The following is a 22,356-nucleotide window of genomic DNA, read 5'->3' on the forward strand; positions in this document are numbered from 1 at the left end:
GGCCTTCATCAGGGAGTACAAAGATACGCTAATACAATGTCCTCTTTTGAACAGCTTTTTCCAATCAACCTTGATTTGAAGTGGTTACAGAATTCGTTGGACAACACCTAGTAAACAATACTATATATTAAAGAGTGAAATAGATATGTAATCAAAATGCAAATCAAGGCTAGGAGCATTAGCACCATCAGAAAAGACAAAGTTGTTCTAGCCTTGAATAGAACTGGGCAAAGTGGTGAGAGTAGGAGAGCCATACATTTTATAGTACATTAGATCACAGCAAACAACTGTGTATATCAAGAATGGTCCACCATCCAAAGGACATCCAGCCAACTTGACACAACTGGACACAATTGGAGTCAACATTGGCCAGCATCCGTGTGGAATGCTTTCGACACCTTGTAGAGTCCATGCCCCGACAAATTGAGGCTGTTCTGAGGGCAAAAGGGAGTGTGTTTTGTACACTCATTGTATATTCTCCCTCAGGATGTGGTTGGAGGTAACACTGAACAGATGTCCCATCACAAGGGGGCACTAACACCTCATGTCAGGACGGGACGTCCCGTAGAGGGAACCATAGATTTAGGGAGAAGGTTTGAAGGGAGTACTATCACACCGTGTGATGAGCTCTGAGCCCCGGCATGAGCTACACACACTAGTCTACTCTACACAGCTTCCCAGCATAGTGGACTGAGCTGTGTAGAGAAGCAAATCTGTGGCTGTCTCCTCTCACTCAAGTATAACTACCTTGTATGGAATTACGTGCCTGACCTGCTTACTGATTTTACTTCATTACTGAGGGGAAATTACATTAGATGCATTAAAAGCAACAGGCACATAATGGGTCATTAACATGTTGTTACAGCAATCACTGAAATGCAATAGGCTACAGTTCTGTTAACTCAACGGTGAATCACTCTTTCGATCATGATTGACACTCAAAACTGCTAATAGATTACTTTCCCCGTTGGCTGTTAGTTGCATCATATCTACCTTTCGTCACCACCACCAGTGCCTTTTCCATCCAATACCCAACCTCCCCCATTAGAAAGACTGTGTGTGGGGAGCATAGTCAGTCACACCCACCCACCCACCCACCCACCCACACGCAATTAGCACCATTGCTTTAGCTCCCCATCTAATGCTGCCTGCCTCAATGCTGTTATTACAACCGCATTTGAATAAGCTGCTTTTCCAGTAATATTCTCTTGGAACACATGAGAATACTGATAATACAGTATTTACACTGTAATTTGCCTCACCTCTGTAATCACTGATAATAGTTACGATTGAAAAAGGACCAAGGTTGTTATACGGCTACATAAAGAATACGTGATCGGGAGACTGATTTTCTTCTGATTACTCCTGTCCTTGCATCTATTTTCACCAGTGTTGCTTAGGTAGGCCTGGGACAGACGAGGACAGCCTTGGCTACCAGCATGGGGTGCATTATAGTGAAGTAGGTCAGTATAGTGGGACAGAGGGAGCCTGCCTGCCAGTGATTCCTGCCTTACAGATTATATTTATACTATTTTCTCAGAAAAGGCTGTGAAGTGAAGGGTGCTGTTCTTTATAGGCGGCCCTGTTTCAGCATTATAGAGATGATCTCTAAGTCTCTATTTCCCCATTTAGGATTATCCCCCGGTGTGTGTGGCATGATCTCTACGCCTGACAGGACACACACACACACACCAGTGTGTGTGTGTGTGTGTGCCTGTGTATGATTTAAGAGGCCCAACTCTACTCCTCTCCTCCTTCTGCCATGTTGCTACCCTTTTAACCCATTATACAAATCTAGGTTTAGATGAAGTTTATTGGGGCATGTTGGGGGGGTGTTGGCTAGTCAAGTGATGTCCCTTTCATGTTATAACTGTGATTTGTGTTTTTATGGAGAAAGTACATTTTGCTCCCTGAGGTTAGCGTGTTGCTAACGTTACAATCCCCATGGAGATTCGGTTTTGTTTGATGAGAGGCTAGGAGACTTGTGTGAATGGCTCTGAGTCTAGGGTTGTCAGTCAAACAATAGCCTCTCAGGAAAATATCTCGACACTGAAAGTCCACAGTTTTAAGAGAGCAGCACAATTCTAGCACATATCACATACTGTAGAATGCCACAGAGGAGGCAAAGATAAGTCTACAGCTTTGTGTGTGATTACACACAATAGTAGTTCCACAAAGTTTTTCACAGTTGACTTATGAGTCTAAATTGCGTCTCTTTATGTTTTACTGAACAGTAGGCTTTACACACATAATTGGAATATTCATATGTACCACAGACTTGAATTGATAAACAGAAAACATTGTCAAGGACATCTCTCCAATTGATGCATTGTTTTCTTTCTAGTATGAAGGACTAGTGAATGACATTGAAATGATCAGAAAGAGCATGCTGGGTTGGCATCTGGATGTCATTGTGAGATCAGAACACGCTGAGGCTGAAACAATTTCCTTGATGGCCCCCTAGCTCACTTTTCCCTTGTTATAGTTCGCACACATGCAGTACGCATGAAAATGCATGCATACATACACAATTAAACAATTGCATGCACACACACACACACACACACACACACACACACACACACACACACACACACACACACACACACACACACACACACACACACACACACACACACACACACACACACACACACACACCTCAACCCGAGGCAGGAAAACATGAAAACAGTCACTATGGTTCGGGACAACACATTTCCTAGGTAGTACTTAAATATGGAGAATTGCCGGCAGGTAGCCAGCTAGCAGTAAATCTGTCTCTCCAAACACTGTTCGCCATCGGTCCAAGGCAGACGGATCTGGGAGATGAATCTCCGAACTGGGGCGTGATGAATAAGTAAAGGCTGCTTGATCTGGATAGTGTTTTAATGGATCCCAGCTTGGCCAGGGTCGTTGAGCTGCCTCGGGAGAGGCCTGGCCTGCCTACCGACATCTAGCTAACAAACTGCCACTTCGCTCATGCAAAATGAACTGGATCAGGAAGGAAGAGAAAGGGAAGAGGGAAGAGAGAATGATGAAGAAGGGAAGGTGGGGGAGGTTGGGCAAAATAGAAAAACAGGGAAAAAGAAGACAAGAGGAGAAAGAGGGAAGAGGGAGCGAAGGAAAGAGGAGGTGGGTTAAGATTGAGAGAAAGGAGAGAGAGTAGGAACTGAGGGGTGAGGAGAGGAGAGAGGGATAGGGTAGAGGTAGGGCTTGGCTCTATACATTTCAAACGTTATGGTGGTTTGAATATAATCGGGTCAGTTAGCATTCTACTGGTCTTTAGACACCTACGTTTGTTTGGGTATTCTTATTAAGTGTCTGCTTGTGTCAAATGAGCCAGAACAATGTAAAATGTAAACAAGGGAACGCATAATTAATCTCTTTCTTTTCTGCTTTTTAGGAAACTATTTTACAATCCATTCTCTCTCTTAGGAGATGGTGCATGTGATTAAGTCTCTTCCCCGCCAATTAATTCATGGCTTCATAAATATACAAATGCGTTAGCTATCAAACTGGAACGAGATCATCTGAAATAGTCTGGGGGATTTGTTTGTTTGTTCTCTCTCCTGGCACTCAGACCACTCAACTGAAAGATCTGCTGTGTTTTAGCTATTAATTATCTAACTGTTGGCTCCGTCAATCATCTGGCCAATGTTCTCACACACACACACAAACAAACACACACACACACACACACACACACACACACACACACACACACACACACACACACACACACACACACACACACACACACACACACACACACACACACACACACACACACACACACACACATCTCTAATTGACCACTTGATGCATGTGGTAATTTGGCCTTCAGTATATTTCTCTAGGAAAACAGTTGCATTCGATAGCAATTTACTGGAATAACAGGGAAGGAATATGCTAGAAATGACACTGCCTCCAGTAATTAAACTAGCCTAGCTGTGGTGTGGTGGGAGTAATAGTAATCCCATATGGAAACGATATAGAAGAAACAAACAATATTATTATGTGTTCTCCCTGGAACTTCTAAGTAATACATATGGCAGTAAATACACATAACAGATTAATACAAAAAGAATCATGAAAATATAATTAGAATATTGTATGGCAGAGGAAGATAATTTTTTACAAAAAGCTAATAAGTAACCTAATAAGTATCTGATAAGATCATTTATGTTTTGCTGTATGTTAGTGGTGTATTTGTATGTGTTTTTACAGCGACCTTGTCAGACTGGGTGCGCAACTGGTCAACTGGAGTCAGGTGCAGGAGAGCAGAGATGAGTGAACAGGCACACTTTAATTGGCAGAAGCAAATCAGTCGGACGCAACAGCGTCACAACACTCCAGCCAAAGGCAAAAGCGAATAGCGCACTAGTCACACAAATAATGTACAACAATACAATACCACGGGTTCAAAACAATACCCGGAAAAACCAGCCTGCCGCATCACACAATAAACATAACGAACAATTACACACACAGACATGGGGGGAACAGAGGATAATATACACGTAGAGTGATGAGGGGATGTAAACCAGGTGTGCGGGAAAACAAGACAAAACAAATGGAAAATGAAAGGTGGAGCGGCGATGGCTAGAAGACCGGTGACGTCGACCGCCGAGTGCCGCCCAAACAAGGAGAGGAGCCGACTTCGGCGGGAGTCGTGACAGTACCCCCTCCCTGACGCGCGGCTCCAGCAGCGCGCCGACACCGGCCTCGGGGACAACCCGGAGGGCGAGGCGCAGGGTGATCCGGTCGGAGACAGTGGAACTCCCGCAGCATTGAGGGGTCCAACACGTCCTCCACCAGAACCCAGCACCTCTCCTCCGGACCGTACCCCTCCCACTCCACGAGGTACTGAAGGCCCCTCGCCCGACGCCTCGAATCCAGTATGGAGCGAACGGAGTACGCTGGGGTCCCCTCGATGTCCAGAGGAGGCAGAGGAACCTCCCGCACCTCAGACTCCTGGAGCGGGCCTGCCACCACCGGCCTGAGGAGAGACACATGGAACGAGGGGTTAATACGATAATCGGGGGGAAGCTGTAACCTGTAACTAACCTCGTTCACTCTCCTCAGGACTTTAAATGGCCCCACAACCCGCGGGCCCAGCTTCCGGCAGGGCAGGCGGAGGGGCATGTTTCTGGTCGAGAGCCAGACCCGGTCCCCCGGTGCGAACACCGGGGCCTCACTGCGGTGACGGTCTACGCTGGTTTTCTGGCACAGCACGGCCCACTGGAGGTGAACATGGGCGGCGTCCCAAGTCTCCTCCACGCGCCTGAACCAGTCGTCCACCGCAGGAGCCTCGGTCTGACTCTGATGCCAAGGCGCCAGAACTGGCTGGTACCCCAGTATGCACTGGAAGGGGGAGAGGTTAGTGGAGGAGTGGCAGAGCGAGTTCTGAGCCATCTCGGCCCAGGGCACGAACGCTGCCCACTCCCCCAGCCGGTCCTGGCAATAAAACCTGCCCACATCCTGGTTCACTCTCTTCACCTGCGCATTACTCTCGGGATGAAACCCCGATGTAATGCTGATCGAGACCCCCAGATGTTCCATGAACGCCCTCCAGACCCTCGAAGTGAACTGAGGACCTCGATCAGACACTATATCCTCAGGTACCCCGTAGTGCCGGAAGACGTGCGTAAACAAGGTCTCCGCTGTCTGTAGGGCCGTAGGGAGACCGGGCAGAGGGAGGAGACGGCAGGACTTAGAGAAACGATCCACAACGACCAGGATCATGGTGTTACCCTGTGAGGGTGGAGATTGGTAAGAAAATCCACCGACAGGTGCGGCCAAGGCCGTTGTAGACCAGGTAAGAGGTGGAGCTTACCTCTGGGCAGGTGCCTAGGAGCCTTACACTGGGCGCACACCGAGCAGGAGGAAACATAAACCCTCACGTCCTTGGCCAAGGTAGGCCACCAGCACTTCCCACTAAAACAGCGCAGCGTTGACCGATCCCAGGATGACCAGAGGAGGGTGACAGCAGACGGACAGCAGACGGAACGTACAGACGCCCGGTGGGACACTGGAGGGGAGCGGGCTCTGCACGTAATGCCTGCTCAATGTCTGCCTCCAGCTTCCACACTACCGGCGCTACCAGACAGGAGGCCGGGATTTTGGGAGTATGATCCATGGGCCGCTCCTCTGTGTCATACAGCCGGGACAGTGCGTCTGCCTTCACATTTTGGGAACCTGGTCTGTAGGAAAGGGTGAACACAAAATGGGTAAAAAACATGGCCCACCTTGCCTGACGAGGATTCAGTCTCCTTGCTGCCCGGATGTACTCCAGGTTGCGGTGGTCAGTCCAGATGAGAAAAGGGTGTTTAGCCCCCTCAAGCCAATGTCTCCACGCCTTCAAAGCCTTAACCACAGCCAACAGCTCCCGGTCCCCCACATCATAGTTTCACTCCGCCGGGCTGAGCTTCCTCGAGAAGAAGGCACAGGGGCGGACCTTCGGTAGCGTGCCTGAGCGCTGAGAGAGCACGGATCCTATCCCAGCCTCGGATGCGTCCACCTCCACTATGAATGCCAAAGAAGGATCCGGATGGGCCTGCACTGGAGCTGAGGTTAACAGAGCCCTTAGGTGACCAAAAGCCCTGTCCGCCTCCGCCGACCACTGCAAACATACACCCCCCTTCAGCAGTGAGGTAATGGGAGCCGCTACCTGGCCAAAACCCCGGATAAACCTCCGGTAGTAATTGGCAAACCCTAGAAACCGCTGCACCTCCTTTACCGTGGTGGGAGTCGGCCAATTACGCACGGCTGAAATGCGGTCACTCTATATCTCCACCCCTGAGGTGGAAATGCGGTACCCTAGGAAGGAAACGGACTGCTGGAAAAACAAGCATTTCTCAGCCTTGACGTACAGGTCATGCTCCAACAGTCGCCGAAGCACCCTGCGCACCAGGGACACATGCTCGGCGCGTGTAGCGGAGTATATCAGAATGTCATCAATATACACCACTATACCCAGCCCGTGCAGGTCCCTGAAAATCTTGTCTACAAAGGCTTGGAAGACTGATCAGAGATGAGTGAACAGGCCCAATTTAATTGGCAGAAGCAAATCAGTCAGACGCAACAGCATCACAACACTCCAGCCAAAGGCAAAAGCGAATAGCGCACTAGTCACACAAATAATGTACAACAATACAATACCCGGAAAAACCAGCCTGCCGCTTCACACAATAAACATAACGAACAATTACACACACAGACATGGGGGGGGGAACAGAGGATAATATACACGTAGAGTGATGAGGGGATGTAAACCAGGTGTGCGGGAAAACAAGACAAAACAAATGGAAAATGAAAGGTGGAGCGGCGCGAACAAGGACAGGAGCTGACTTCGGCGGGAGTCGTGACAGACCTTTACAGAGAACATACACTTTTATTATAATTTTAATTGATGACTCATATACTTAATATATGTTGTCTCAAATATGTCATACCATATCTAAACTCAGCAAAAAAATAAACGTCCCTTTTTCAGGACCCTGTCTTTCAAAGATAATTCGTAAAAATCAAAATAACTTCACAGATCTTCATTGTAAAGGGTTTAAGCACTGTTTCCCATGCTTCTTCAATGAACCATAAACAATTAATAAACATGCACCTGTGGAACGGTCGTTAAGACACTAACAGCTTACAGATGGTAGGCAATTGAGGTCACAGTTATGAAAACTTAGGACACTAAAGAGGCCTTTCTACTGACTCTGAAAAACACCAAAAAGAAAGATGCCCAGGGTCCCTGCTCATCCGCGTGAATGTGCCTTAGGCATGCTGCAAGGAGGCATGAGGACTGCAGATGTGGCCAGGGCAGTAAATTACAAAGTTCGTACTGTGAGACGGCTAAGACAGGGAGACAGGACGGACAGTTGATCGTCCTCGCAGTGGCAGACCACGTGTAACAATACCTGCACAGGATCGGTACATCCGAACAGCACACCTGCGGGACAGGTACAGGATGGCAACAACAACTGTCTGATTTACACTAGGAACGCACAAACGCAAAACATACAAAATCTTACCAGATACTTATTAGATTACTTATTAGATTTTTGTACAAATCATCTTCTCCTGCCATACAAGATTCTTATGAGATTTTCATTATTATTTTCCATATAGGATAGCAGTGGTATGGTGTTTGATAGTATTAGTATAACTGTGGTAGGTCTGTGTTTTCGTGAATATTGGATAAAAATACCATTAACAGTATTCATGATACATGAACTCATGAAACTTAGGTAGGTATGAATTCAATCAAATTTGGCCTCCATTGGTTTGACTGTTTTGATGAGGTATATAAACTAAGTAGATCTAGTACAGCAGGATCCAGCGACGGCATGAAGAGAGAGGGAGAGAGTGTCATTTTTTCTTTATCGAAACTCCGATGTGAAAGAAGCGATGCATGTCTACCTTCGCAACAACTCATAAATTATTCATTGGGATGTTAAATAAATGCTCCACACACACACACACACACACACACACACACACACACACACAAACACACACAAACACACCCAAACCCAATCTCTCTCTCTGCCATAGCCTGCTGTTGCAGTTCTTCACGTCTGTGGGGACAAATATTGGAGGTCCGTATATAACACTGTATCGAATTTAGAACATCAAATGCAGTCAGCTACCTTGGGTCAGGGAATGGACTAGACTAGTGATAGGGAGGGAGGGAGGGCAGAGGGAGGGAGGGAGGCCACAGGGAGGGTGGGCACAGTCTTTATCAGTGCTAAAAAACACTTCAAAATATTCAAGCAGCCCACTAAATCACTCTTTATATGCTTCTTATCCCTTGGATTTCTCTCAGACCTCTTTTAAAATGGCAGAACATAACACACACCAACCTGGTCTCAGAGCATTTCATATTATTCTGTACATAAATCCGAGATGGCCCATTTAGTATGATATGTTACGTATGGTATGGGTACATAATACAGATTGTTACTTAAGGCAAACGTCTACAGTACACTCTAAAAAATTGGAGTTCAACAACGGTTTTTCCAAGATCCTCAAAGTTCTTTGAAGAACCTTAAGGTTCTTGGCGCTGAAAATTGCCCCCTAAAGGTACTTCCAAGAACCCCATAGGAGGTGGGGTTCATCGAAGAACCTCCTTAGTTGGTGGGGAGAAAATGGACACAAATCAAAGGATAACAATCAACAAATAGGTAAGAATATGTTGAAGGCTAGCTGTATTGGGTGCAGATGACTGAACTGGTCACTTTTGTGTCTGGGTCTGCATGTTTACAGACAAGGAGGCATATAATGTCAATTGGTCAATTGGTATTGGTATTTCAATTGGTATTGGTATGTTATGCTGACCAGATTTACCATCCTCCTCCCTTACCTCTTCAATTAATATCCCATAGGCCTCTACATTATGGACAAGGTATGTGTATGAAAACCATTAACACAGTTTTTGTCATTCACATTTACCACAAAAACCAAAGTATGAATACTGTCGTGTGCATGTTTTTTTAATCATCTGTATAATTACTATTTTTGGATTTACAGACTTTACCCTCCTTTGACCTCTGATGAATATAACAGGAAACCTGTTCAATCACCACGCACTGCAAAATCATTCTGGCTATGGATACGGAAAACATCAACACATTAACATCAACACGCTAGAGGATATACCCATTGGACTTGGGGCTCTCTATAATAATAATAATAGGGGAGGGGGTAGTTAAAAAATTAACCCCAAAATAACTTAATGGTGTTTCCCCACAGTTTCAAAGTGAAGAACCACTAAAGGATACTCCAGTAACCTTTTCTTTTTAGAGTGTAGCAACCCAAAGGTTGCAAGTTTGAATCTCATCACGGACAACTTTAGATTTTAAACAACTTACAAAATGTTTTGCTACTTTGCAACTACTTCGCATGTTAACTAACCCTTTCCCTAACCGTAACCCTAACCCTTTAACCTAACTCCTAAACGTAACACTAACCTTAACCCTAACCTAGCTAACGTTAGCCAGTTAGCTAACGTTAGCCACCTAGCTAGAATTTGTAACATATTATACGTTTTGCAAGTTCGTAACATTTGTACGTTTGACAGTCATAAGATATTGTATGTTTTGCAATTTCCGAACATATTTTACATTTGCTAAATCATAACATATAGTACGAATTGTAATTTGTAACATATCATACGAATTGTAATTTGTAACATGTCATACGAATTGTAATTTGTAACATATCATACGAATTGTAATTTGTAACATATCATACTAATTGTAATTTGTAGCATGTCATACGAATTGTAATTTGTAACATATCATATGAAATGGGTGATGGAAATCGACAACTTAATACATACCATACGAAATGTCATTGATACTAAATGGAGTGTCTCGGATTTACTTACATAATACTATGAAATGCTCTGAGACCAGGTTGCACACACACACACTCACATATGCTCTTGCCCATCAGAATATCCCTTCTGTGTGTGGTAATTGGCTACTGGCTCACTTACTCTCTAATTGGAGGGTAGCTGTCAACTGTACAGATATTCAAGGCTGCTGCATCCAGAGAAGAGAAGAGCACAGCTTAGAGGAGCTCTGTATATCTACTCATTTATTTTCTTTGTCTCTGTCTCTAGTCTTTCTTGTTCATCCCTCTGAGGGTCTCCAGGCTTCAAATGCATGTCTAAATGAGCTTAGTTTAATAGGGATTCTGACACAGAGGGGAAGAAAAACCAAAAAGGCGATTGGTGGACTATAAGTAGAGTTGAAAATTAAGATGGAAGCCATGGGAAGCGGTATAGGAGGACGAGCTCATTGTAGTGGCTGGAATGGAATAAACGAGACCTTCCTCCTATAGCTCCTCCCACCAGCATCCACGGATCCACATAGAGATGGAGATAGTATTGGAGAGAGCCCTTGGGAATATTCAGTTGTCACAGAGCTCAAGCTAAGGGGCTAAAGATCCCTATAGATTCCATAGAAACTATGGTAGACTTAAAGGCCACTGCCTAATACCTTGAAGAGCAAAGGAGCAGAACATTGCAGTGGAATTTGATTGTTGGGAAGGATATGACATAGGACCACAATGGAAATAAGTCATATACGTGTTTGTGTTTACCATAGACGATTCTTAATAAAGTGCATCATTTTGTATGTGTACCTTGTTTTAAATGATCAAATAAACTAAACAAAAAAAGACAAAAAAAAATGTTCTGCTACTCTTTTGTCCCCTTCTCTCTTCGTGTGGCCTGGTCTGAAAGAACGCTGTCAATGAGGGTAACAAGACAGTGAGACTATTCTAACTGATATCCTTGTTGGTTGGATACAGGTTACCTCCCATCTTCCAACAGTTCTATCAGATCAGTATGCAGCTAGAATGCACTAACACTATTGCCACGGCTAGCAGAACGCCCAATTGTCACTGGATGAATGTCTGAACTCCTGCTCATGAGTTTACATTTTTTTTTTACATTTTAGACATTTAGCAGACGCTCTTATCCAGAGCGACTTACAAATTGGTGCATTCACCTATAATATCCAGTGGAACAACCACTTTACAATAGTGCATCTAAATCTTTTAAGGGGGGGGTAGAAGGATTACTTTATCCTATCCCAGGTATTCCTTGAAGAGGTGGGGTTTCAGGTGTCTCCGGAAGGTGGTGATTGACTCCGCTGTCCTGGCGTCGTGAGGGAGCTTGTTCCACCATTGGGGTGCCAGAGCAGCGAACAGTTTTGACTGGGCTGAGCGGGAACTGTGCTTCCTCAGAGGTAGGGAGGCGAGCAGGCCAGAGGTGGATGAACGGAGTGCCCTTGTTTGGGTGTAGGGCCTGATCAGAGCCTGAAGGTACGGAGGTGCCGTTCCCCTCACAGCTCCGTAGGCAAGCACCATGGTCTTGTAGCGGATGCGAGCTTCGACTGGAAGCCAGTGGAGAGAGCGGAGGAGCGGGGTGACGTGAGAGAACTTGGGAAGGTTGAACACCAGACGGGCTGCGGCGTTCTGGATGAGTTGTAGGGGTTTAATGGCACAGGCAGGGAGCCCAGCCAACAGCGAGTTGCAATAATCCAGACGGGAGATGACAAGTGCCTGGATTAGGACCTGCGCCGCTTCCTGTGTGAGGCAGGGTCGTACTCTGCGAATGTTGTAGAGCATGAACCTACAGGATCGGGTCACCGCCTTGATGTTGGTGGAGAACGACAGGGTGTTGTCCAGGGTCACGCCAAGGCTCTTAGCACTCTGGGAGGAGGACACAAGGGAGTTGTCAACCGTGATGGCGAGATCATGGAACGGGCAGTCCTTCCCCGGGAGGAAGAGCAGCTCCGTCTTGCCGAGGTTCAGCTTGAGGTGGTGATCCGTCATCCACACTGATATGTCTGCCAGACATGCAGAGATGCGATTCGCCACCTGGTTGTCAGAAGGGGGAAAGGAGAAGATTAATTGTGTGTCATCTGCATAGCAATGATATGAGAGACCATGTGAGGATATGACAGAGCCAAGTGACTTGGTGTATAGCGAGAATAGGAGCGGGCCAAGAACAGAGCCCTGGGGGACACCAGTGGTGAGAGCACTTGGTGCGGAGACAGATTCTCGCCACGCCACCTGGTAGGAGCGACCTGTCAGGTAGGACGCAATCCAAGCGTGCGCGGTGCCGGAGATGCCCAGCTCGGAGAGGGTGGAGAGGAGGATCTGATGGTTCACGGTATCAAAGGCAGCAGATAGGTCTAGAAGGATGAGAGCAGAGGAGAGAGAGTTAGCTTTAGCAGTGCGGAGAGCCTCCGTGACACAGAGAAGAGCAGTCTCAGTTGAATGCCCAGTCTTGAAACCTGACTGATTAGGATCAAGAAGGTCATTCTGAGAGAGATAGCAAGAGAGCTGGCCAAGGACGGCGCGTTCAAGAGTTTTGGAGAGAAAGGAAAGAAGGGATACTGGTCTGTAGTTGTTGACATCGGAGGGATCGAGTGTAGGTTTTTTCAGAAGGGGTGCAACTCTCGCTCTCTTGAAGACGGAAGGGACGTAGCCAGCGGTCAAGGATGCGTTGATGAGCGAGGTGAGGTAGGGGAGAAGGTCTCCGGAAATGGTCTGGAGAAGAGAGGAGGGGATAGGGTCAAGTGGGCAGGTTGTTGGGCGGCCGGCCGTCACAAGACGCGAGATTTCATCTGGAGAGAGAGGGGAGAAAGAGGTCAAAGCACAGGGTAGGGCAGTGTGAGCAGGACCAGCAGTGTCGTTTGACTTAGCAAACGAGGATCGGATGTCGTCAACCTTCTTTTCAAAATGGTTGACGAAGTCATCCGCAGAGAGGGAGGAGGGGGGGGGGGAGGGGGAGGAGGATTCAGGAGGGAGGAGAAGGTAGCAAAGAGCTTCCTAGGGTTAGAGGCAGATGCTTGGAGTTAATGGGGAAATGTAACACAGACAATTATTTAGTAAATCATTTTATTGTCTTTCCATTGTAATGAATGTTTTTTTTTTCAGAATGAACTTGCTCTTCCCTTTTATTGTCATACATAAGTTTTGATCAATCTCACAATCCAAATACAGTTCATTATCTGTGTGCTCAGTATTCTTCTCTCTCTCTCTCTCTCTCTCTCTCTCTCTAGTGATGGATGGGCAGATCGAGATGAGGTGGTGGAGGGGTACGAACAGGAAGCAGAAGGTGGGATCACCATGAAGCTGCAGTCAGAGGAAGTAAAGTCATTTGATGACTACTTCCTGAAGCTGCGTTTGGACACCAACATACGGAACCCTTGGTTCCCAGAGTTCTGGCAGTACCGCTTCCAGTGCCGGCTGGCCGGACATCCACAGGAGATTAAGAAATACAAGAAAGTCTGCTCTGGTGAGAACCACTAATAAACTACACTAGGCTACCCAGAGCCATGAGGACTGAGCAGGGGTTAGGTTGGGAATCAACAAAAGCAATGGGAAGAAAAAATACATACAATCATCCCATAAAGACCATACAGTATTTTCTATTGTAATGTCAATACATGATGAGTTAGGCTGAGGACAAATTAATAGTTAATCTTAATGTTTTGAACATAGGCTAGCAATTGTATGATAATGTATTGTCTCCCTTTTTTCCTTCTCCAAATACTCTCTGCTTACGAACAAAAGGTGATCTAGGTAAATTGAGTTGTTGCCCCGCCAATGATTAACATAGTGATTACATTTAACACCTGAAATGATGCTTGATAGGCATGCGTTCAAACATTTTCTAAGAAAAACTATTTTAAGGGTTGATGTTATTGTGAGTGTATTCACCTCAACATGAAGGTATTACACATGTACTACTGTGTAATACCTCACTCTCTTAAGACTTAAGTAAACCAAAATAGCTTGATCCAAGCATACAAACATTACAAAATTGCAGAGCAGTGTAATGTAGCTATAGTTTGCTGTATGTCTTATGTTATTTTCTCTTCTTAAAGATCTCCACTTCACGTTGGCAAGACTTGTAGAGTTTGACTGGTGCTAGCTCTGAGGATTATGTTGGCCTGTTGTACTACCACCAGACAAGTGAAATAAATAGAATGCTCCAAATTGGCTGCTGTGTTCAGAGAAAGCCTGGGGTAGGGTCAAATCAGTCAAACTCTAATGCATAAACTCTTGGGTTGTTTTTTTTAAAAGTACTGCAATGTGAAGAGAGAACAAGGAAGAATGAGTCACTGAAACACACTGTTCAGTTGATCACCACTGTATGAGAGAGATGTGTTCTATATACAGTGCCTTGCAAAAGTATTCATCCCCTTTGGCGTTTTTCCTATTTTGTTCCATTACAACCTGTAATTTAAATCGATTTTTATTTTTATTTCATGTAATGGACAAACACACAATAGTCCAAATTGATGAAGTGAAAGGAAAAAAATAACTTGTTTCAAAGAAATTCTACAAAATTAAAAACATAGAAGTGGTGCGTGCATATGTATTCACCCCCTTTGCTATGAAGCCTTTAAATAAGATCTGGTGCAACCAATTACCTTCAGAAGTCACATAATTAGTTAAATAAAGTCCACCTGTGTGCAATCTAAGTGTCACATGATCTCAGAATATATACACCTGTTCTGAAAGGCCCCAGAGTCTGCAACACCACAAAGCAAGGGGGACCACCAAGCAAGCGGCACCATGAAGACCAAGGAGCTCTCCAAACAGGTCAGGGGCAAAGTTGTGGAGAAGTACAGATCAGGGTTGGGTTATAAAAAAATATCAGAAACTTTGAACATCCCACGGAGCACCATTAAATCCATTATTAAAAAATGGAAAGAATATGGCACCATAAAAAAACCTACCAAGAGAGGGCCGCCCACCGAAACTCACAGACCAGGCAAGGAGGGCATTAACCGGAGAGGCAACAAAGAGACCAAAGATAACCCTGAAGGCGTTGCAAAGCTCCACAGCAGAGATTGGAGTCCCTGTCCATAGGACCACTTTAAGCCGTACACTGCACAGAGCTGGGCTTTAGGGAAGAGTGTCCAGAAAAAAAGCTATTTCTTAAAGAAAAAAATAAGCACACACATTTGTTGTTCACCAAAAGGCATGTGGGAGACTCCCCAAACATTTGGAAGAAGGTACTCTGGTCAGATGAGACTAACATTTTGTTTTTTGTCCATCAAGGAAAACGCTATGTCTGGCGCAAACCCAACACCTCTCATCACCCCGAGAACGCCATCCCCCAGTGAAGCATGGTGGTAGCAGCATCATGCTGTGGGGATGTTTTTCATCGGCAGGGACTGGGAAACAGGTCAGAATAATGGATGGCGCTAAATACAGGGAAATTCTTGAGGGAAACCTGTTTCAGTCTTCCAGAGATTTGACACTGGGACAGAGGTTCACCTTCCAGCAGGACAATGACCCTAAGCATACTGCTAAAGCAACACTCGAGTGGCTTAAGGGGAAACATTTAAATGTCTTGGAATGGCCTAGTCAAAGCCCAGACCTCATCCAATTGAGAATCTGTGGTATGACTTAAAGGTCGCTGTACACCAGCAGAACCCATCCAACTTGAAGGAGCTGGAGCAGTTTTGCCTTGAAGAATGGGCAAAAATCCCAGTGGCTAGATGTGCCAAGTTTATAGAGACATAACCCAAGAGATTTGCAGCTGTAATTTGTAGCTGCAAAAGGTGGCTCTACAAAGTATTGACTTTGGGGGGAAAGGGGGGGGGGGTGAATAGTTATGCACGATCAAGTTTCAGTTTTTTTGTCTTATTTCTTGTTTGTTTCACAATAAAAAATGATTTTGCATCATCAAAGAGGTAGGCATGTTGTCTAAATCAAATCATACAAATCCCCCAAAAGTCAATTTTAATTTAATGTTGTAATGCAACAAAATGCCAAGGGGGGTGAATACTTTCGCAAGCCACTGTAGATTATCCCCTCCGCTGACTATCTGCATGATCACCACAGACAAAAGATGGCCTTTTTCTAAATGTATTGAGTAACAATGGGAAAATAAGGAGAGAAAATGTATGAGATTTAAGCTGTTATAAGAAGAAAACAGATATGGAGTGGCACCTCAGGTATGGTATGATAGAAGGGTGAACGAATGTCTCTTTTTAAAAATGTCCCTATTAGTGCTATATTTGCCTTATTCCCTTTGCTTGACAATGCTTTCAGCTGGCTAACCAAAAATGCTTGTTACACAATATGGTGTCCACAGACTTTACTGTTGCTTCCTCAAGATTCCTCCATCTTCTGTATCCTTTGGGGGGGAAATTAATAAGCTTCTGGACACCTTATTGTGATCTACTGTATAGTGTGTGCCAGTTATTTTGTGCTGCAAAAGAGAGAGATGTTTTGTTGTATTTTTTTTATCAAATTATAATTCCAAACTCAGTTGTTTATGGGTTGAGTGAGAAGGAAGTTGTACAATTCTCTTGCCGTACAATATTATGTGTGCCTACATTTACACATTGATACGGCACTGTAAATCCAGCACAAACAAACAAAACGGCCACAGTCCTTAGAAAAACAACATCAACATATTCCAAACCACCATTTTGACATTCTGGTAATTTCCTACTAATCCCCAGGCAATGAGAGTCTTCATGAGAACTACGTCCAGGACAGTAAAATGGGCTTCGTCATCAATGCTATCTATGCCATGGCCCACGGCCTCCATGACATGCACAGTGAGCTGTGCCCTGGCCAGCCAGGCCTGTGTGAGGCCATGGACCCCATTGACGGCAGCAAGCTGCTGGATTACCTGCTCAAGATCACGTTCAGAGGGGTGTCAGGGGAGGATGTGTACTTCGACGAGAATGGGGACACTCCTGGCAGGTGAGGAGGGAGATTGGGATGGATGGGACGGGGAGGGGGAGGGGGGATGACGTTGCGATGGAGAACTGTTGGTGAGCAGATTTTGTGTAATAAAAAGCATGAGCTGGCACACACCCAGAGAAAATTATTTAGTGTAGAGGTGCTGACTAACAGGGAAAAAAAGGTTTTTTTATCCAACAATTACTGGGAGGTTATACAGTGGCTTGCGAAAGTATTCACCCCCTTGGTATCTTTCCTATTTTGTTGACTTACAACCTGGAATTAAAATTGATTTTTGGGAGGTTTGTATCATTTGATGCAAAATATTTTTTATTGTGACACAAACAAGAAATAAGACAAAAAAACTGAAACTTGAGCGTGCGTAACTATTCACCCCCCCCCATCCAAAGTCAATACTTTGTAGAGCCACCTTTTGCAGCTGCAAATTACAGCTGCAAATCTCTTGGGTTATGTCTCTATAAACTTGGCACATCTAGCCACTGGGATTTTTGCCCATTCTTCAAGGCAAAACTGCTCCAGCTCCTTCAAGTTGGATGGGTTCTGCTGGTGTACAGCGACCTTTAAGTTATACCACAGATTCTCAATTGGATGAGGTTTGGGCTTTGACTAGGCCATTCCAAGACATTTAAATGTTGCCCCTTAAGCCACTCGAGTGTTGCTTTAGCAGTATGCTTAGGGTTATTGTCCTGCTGGAAGGTGAACCTCCGTCCCAGTGTCAAATCTCTGGAAGACTGAAACAGGTTTCCCTCAAGAATTGCCCTGTATTTAGCGCCATCCATTATTCTGACCAGATTCCCAGTCCCTGCCGATGAAAAACATCCCCACAGCATGATGCTGCTACCACCATGCTTCACTGTGGGGATGGTGTTCTCGGAGTGATGAGAGGTGTTGGGTTTGCGCCAGACATAGTGTTTTCCTTGATGGACAAAAAACTAAATGTTAGTCTCATCTGACCAGAGTACCTTCTTCCACATGTTTGGGGAGTCTCCCACATGCCTTTTGGCGAACACCAAACCGGTTTGCTTATTTTTTTCTTTAAGAAATAGCTTTTTTCTGGTCACTCTTCCGTAAAGCCCAGCTATGTGGAGTGTACGGCGTAAAGTGGTCCTATGGACAGATACTCCAATCTCTGCTGTGGAGCTTTGCAGCTCCTTCAGGGTTATCTTTGGTCTCTTTGTTGCCTCTCTGATTAATGCCCTCCTTGCCTGATCCGTGAGTTTTGGTGGGCGGCCCTCTCTTGGCAGGTTTGTTGTGGTGCCAAATTCTTTTTTTTATTTTTATAATGAATTTAATGGTGCTCTGTGGGATGTTCAAAGTTTCTGATATTTTTTTATAACCCAACCCTGATCTGTACTTCTTCACAACTTTGTCCCTGATCTGTTTGGAGAGCTCATTGGTCTTCATGGTGCCGCATGCTTGGTGCAGTCGCTTGCTTGGTGGTGCCCCTTGCTTATTGGTGTTGCAGACTTTGGGGCCTTTCAGAAAAGGTGTATATATAATGAAATCATGTGACAGATCATGTGACACTTAGATTACACACATATGGACTTTATTTAACTAATTATGTGACTTCTGAAGGTAATTGGTTGCACAAGATCTTATTTGGAGGCTTCATAGCAAAGGGGGTGAATACATATTTACTCACCACTTTCCCATTTTTTTTAAATATATATTTTTTTTAACAAGTTTATTTTTTTCATTTCACTTCACCAATTTGGAGTATTTTGTGTATGTCCATTACATGAAATCCAAATAAAAATACATGTAAATTACAGGTTGTAATGCAACAAATAGTAAAAACGCGAGTGGGATGAATACTTGTGCAAGGCACTGTAGATATGGAGTGTGCGACTCTGTTTTTATAAAGCAGATTTTGTGTGAAATGACTATGAACACACATGCATGGACATACATACACATACTGTACATGGACACACACACACACACATACACAGAGCATATGGAATCATAATCATAATGGACTGTTACTGGAACAGATTAAATGTATCCGTGTGCTGCAGCAGTTATTTCTACTTACAGCCTGTGCAGTCAGTCCTCTCAGTGTCACAAATCAAATCAAATCCAAATCAAATCTATCCCTGACAGACTTGTGAAAAATAGCCCCAGTCACCTGTTATTCAGCCAGAGGTCAGGGCTAGTTCTCAGACATGGTACCATAATCACAATAGATCTGGATTCTGTGCCCTGGTAAGAGTCTTTACATGAAAAACGGCTAACTATACTGCTCAAAAAAATAAAGGGAACACTTAAACAACACAATGTAACTCCAAGTCAATCACACTTCTGTGAAATCAAACTGTCCACTTAGGAAGCAACACTGATTGACAAATTTCACATGCTGTTGTGCAAATGGAATAGACAACAGGTGGAAATTTTAGGCAATTAGCAAGACACCCCCAATAAAGGAGTGGTTCTGCAGGTGGTGACCACAGACCACTTCTCAGTTCCTATGCTTCCTGGCTGATGTTTTGGTCACTTTTGAATGCTGCCGGTGCTTTCAGTCTAGTGGTAGCATGAGACGGAGTCTACAACCCACACAAGTGGCTCAGGTAGTGCAGCTCATCCAGGATGGCACATCAATGCGAGCTGTGGCAAGAAGGTTTGCTGTGTCTGTCAGCGTAGTGTCAGGAGCATGGAGGCGCTACCAGGAGACAGGCCAGTACATCAGGAGACGTGGAGGAGGCCGTAGGAGGGCAACAACCCAGCAGCAGGACCGCTACCTCCGCCTTTGTGCAAGGAGGAGCAGGAGGAGCACTGCCAGAGCCCTGCAAAATGACCTCCAGCAGGCCACAAATGTGCATGTGTCTGCTCAAACGGTCAGAAACAGACTCCATGAGGGTGTTATGAGGGCCCGACGTCCACAGGTGGGGGTTGTGCTTACAGCCCAACACCGTGCAGGACGTTTGGCATTTGCCAGAGAACACCAAGATTGGCAAATTCGCCACTGGTGCCCTGTGCTCTTCACAGATGAAAGCAGGTTCACACTGAGCACATGTGACAGACGTGAAAGAGTCTGGAGACGCCGTGGAGAACGTTCTGCTGCCTGCAACATCCTCTAGCATGACCGGTTTGGCGGTGGGTCAGTCATGGTGTGGGGTGGCATTTCTTTAGGGGGCCGCACAGCCCTCCATGTGCTCGCCAGAGGTAGCCTGACTGCCATTAGGTACCGAGATGAGATCCTCAGACCCCTTGTGAGAACATATGCTGGTGCGGTTGGCCCTGGGTTCCTCCTAATGCAAGACAATGCTCGACCTCATGTGGCTGGAGTGTGTCAGCAGTTCCTTCAAGAGGAAGGCATTGATGCTATGGACTGGCCCGCCCGTTCCCCAGACCTGAATCCAATTGAGCACATCTGGGACATCAAATCAAATTTATTTTTATATAGCCCTTCGTACATCAGCTGATATTCTCAAAGTGCTGTACAGAAACCCAGCCTAAAACCCCAAACATCAAGCAAAGCATGTGAAAGAAGCACAGTGGCTAGGAAAAACTCCCTAGGAAAAACTCCCTAGAAAGGCCAAAAACCTAGGAAGAAACCTAGAGAGGAACCAGGCTATGAGGGGTGGCCAGTCCTCTTCTGGCTGTGCAGGGTGGATATTATAACAGAACATGGTCAAGATGTTAAAATGTTAAAATGTTCATAAATGACCAGCATGGTCAAATAATAATAATCATAGTAGTTGTCGAGGGTGCAACAAGCACGTCCGGTGAACAGGTCAGGGTTCCATAGCCGCAGGCAGAACAGTTGAAACTGGAGCAGCAGCACGGCCAGATGGACTGGGAACAGCAAGGAGTCATCATACCAGGTAGTCCTGAGGCATGGTCCTAGGGCTCAGGTCCTCTGAGAGAAAGACAGAAAGAGAGAAAGAGAGAATTAGAGAGAGCATATTTAAATACACACAGGACACCGGATAAGACAAGAGAAATACTCCAGATGTAACAGACTGACCCTAGCCCCCCGACACATAAACTACTGCAGCATAAATACTGGAGGCTGAGACAGGAGGGATCAGAAGACACTGTGGCCCCATCCGATGATACCCCCGGACAGGGCCAAACATCAGACATCATGTCTCGCTCCATCCACCAACGCCACGTTGCACCACAGACTGTCCAGGAGTTGGCGGATGCTTTAATCCAGGTCTGGGAGGAGATCCTTCAGGAGACCATCTGCCACCTCATCAGGAGCATGCCCAGGCGTTGTAGGGAGGTCATACAGGCACATGGAGGCCACACACACTACTGAGCCTCATTTTGACTTGTTTTAAGGACATTACATCAAAGTTGGATGAGCCTGTAGTGTGGTTTTCCACTTTAATTTTGAGTGTGACTCCAAATCCAGACCTCCATGGGTTGATAAATTGGATTTCCATTGATTATTTTTGTGTGATTTTGTTGTCAGCACATTCAACTATGTAAAGAAAAAAGTATTTAATAAGATTATTTCATTCATTCAGATCTAGGATGTGTTATTTTAGTGTTCCCTTTATTTTTTTGAGCAGTGTATATTGAATGTAAGATGTTAAAGTAATTTTGGAAAAAGGAGTCTGCTCTAAGCAAGAGACTTGTTATCATTAAGATAACTGCATCTTATTTTCTCTCCTTTCTCCCTTTATCTCAATTTCTTGTCCTTGCTTTGTTTTTCTCTCTCTCTCTCCCATAATCTCTCTCTGTGTCTCTCCTCCTCTTTCACCCCCTCCATCCATCTCCCACCTATCTCTTTAACTCTCTCTCCCATAATCTCTCTCTGTGCCTCTCCCCCTCCATCCATCTCCCACCTCTCTTTAACTGTCTCTCACCCCTTCACCCTATCTCCACTCCCACTCTCTCACCCCCTCCATCCATCTCCCACCTATCTCTTTAACTATCTCCACTCCCAATCTTTTACCCCCTCCATCCATCTCCCACCTATCTCTTTAACTGTCCCTCACCCCAACTTCTTTCCACCTCTTTTACCCCCTCCATCCATCTCCCACCTATGTCTTTAACGCTCTCTCTCCCATAATCTCTCGCTGTGCCTCTCCCCCTCTTTCACCCCCTCCATCCATCTCCCACCTATCTCTTTAACTGTCTCTCACC

At 45.3% G+C, this 22,356-nt stretch overlaps 1 protein-coding gene across 5 annotated transcripts in view; it reads left to right on the top strand.

The window, feature by feature from the left end:
- The window catches only part of LOC106571779 (metabotropic glutamate receptor 1), a 68,749-nt gene that overhangs the window by 25,845 nt on the left and 20,548 nt on the right, over nt 1-22,356 (top strand). For 4 of the 5 annotated variants that reach the window (XM_045695887.1, XM_045695890.1, XM_045695886.1 and 1 more), the window contains exons 4-6: nt 13,584-13,819; nt 14,098-14,106; nt 17,010-17,256. In XM_045695887.1, coding sequence (XP_045551843.1) covers nt 13,584-13,819; nt 14,098-14,106; nt 17,010-17,256 — 492 coding nt within the window. The remainder of the gene's footprint in view (nt 1-13,583; nt 13,820-14,097; nt 14,107-17,009; nt 17,257-22,356) is intronic. The other variant, XM_045695888.1, reaches the window with a different exon arrangement.

Source organism: Salmo salar, chromosome ssa15 (assembly GCF_905237065.1).
Source record: "Salmo salar chromosome ssa15, Ssal_v3.1, whole genome shotgun sequence".
NCBI classification, from domain to species: domain Eukaryota; kingdom Metazoa; phylum Chordata; class Actinopteri; order Salmoniformes; family Salmonidae; genus Salmo; species Salmo salar.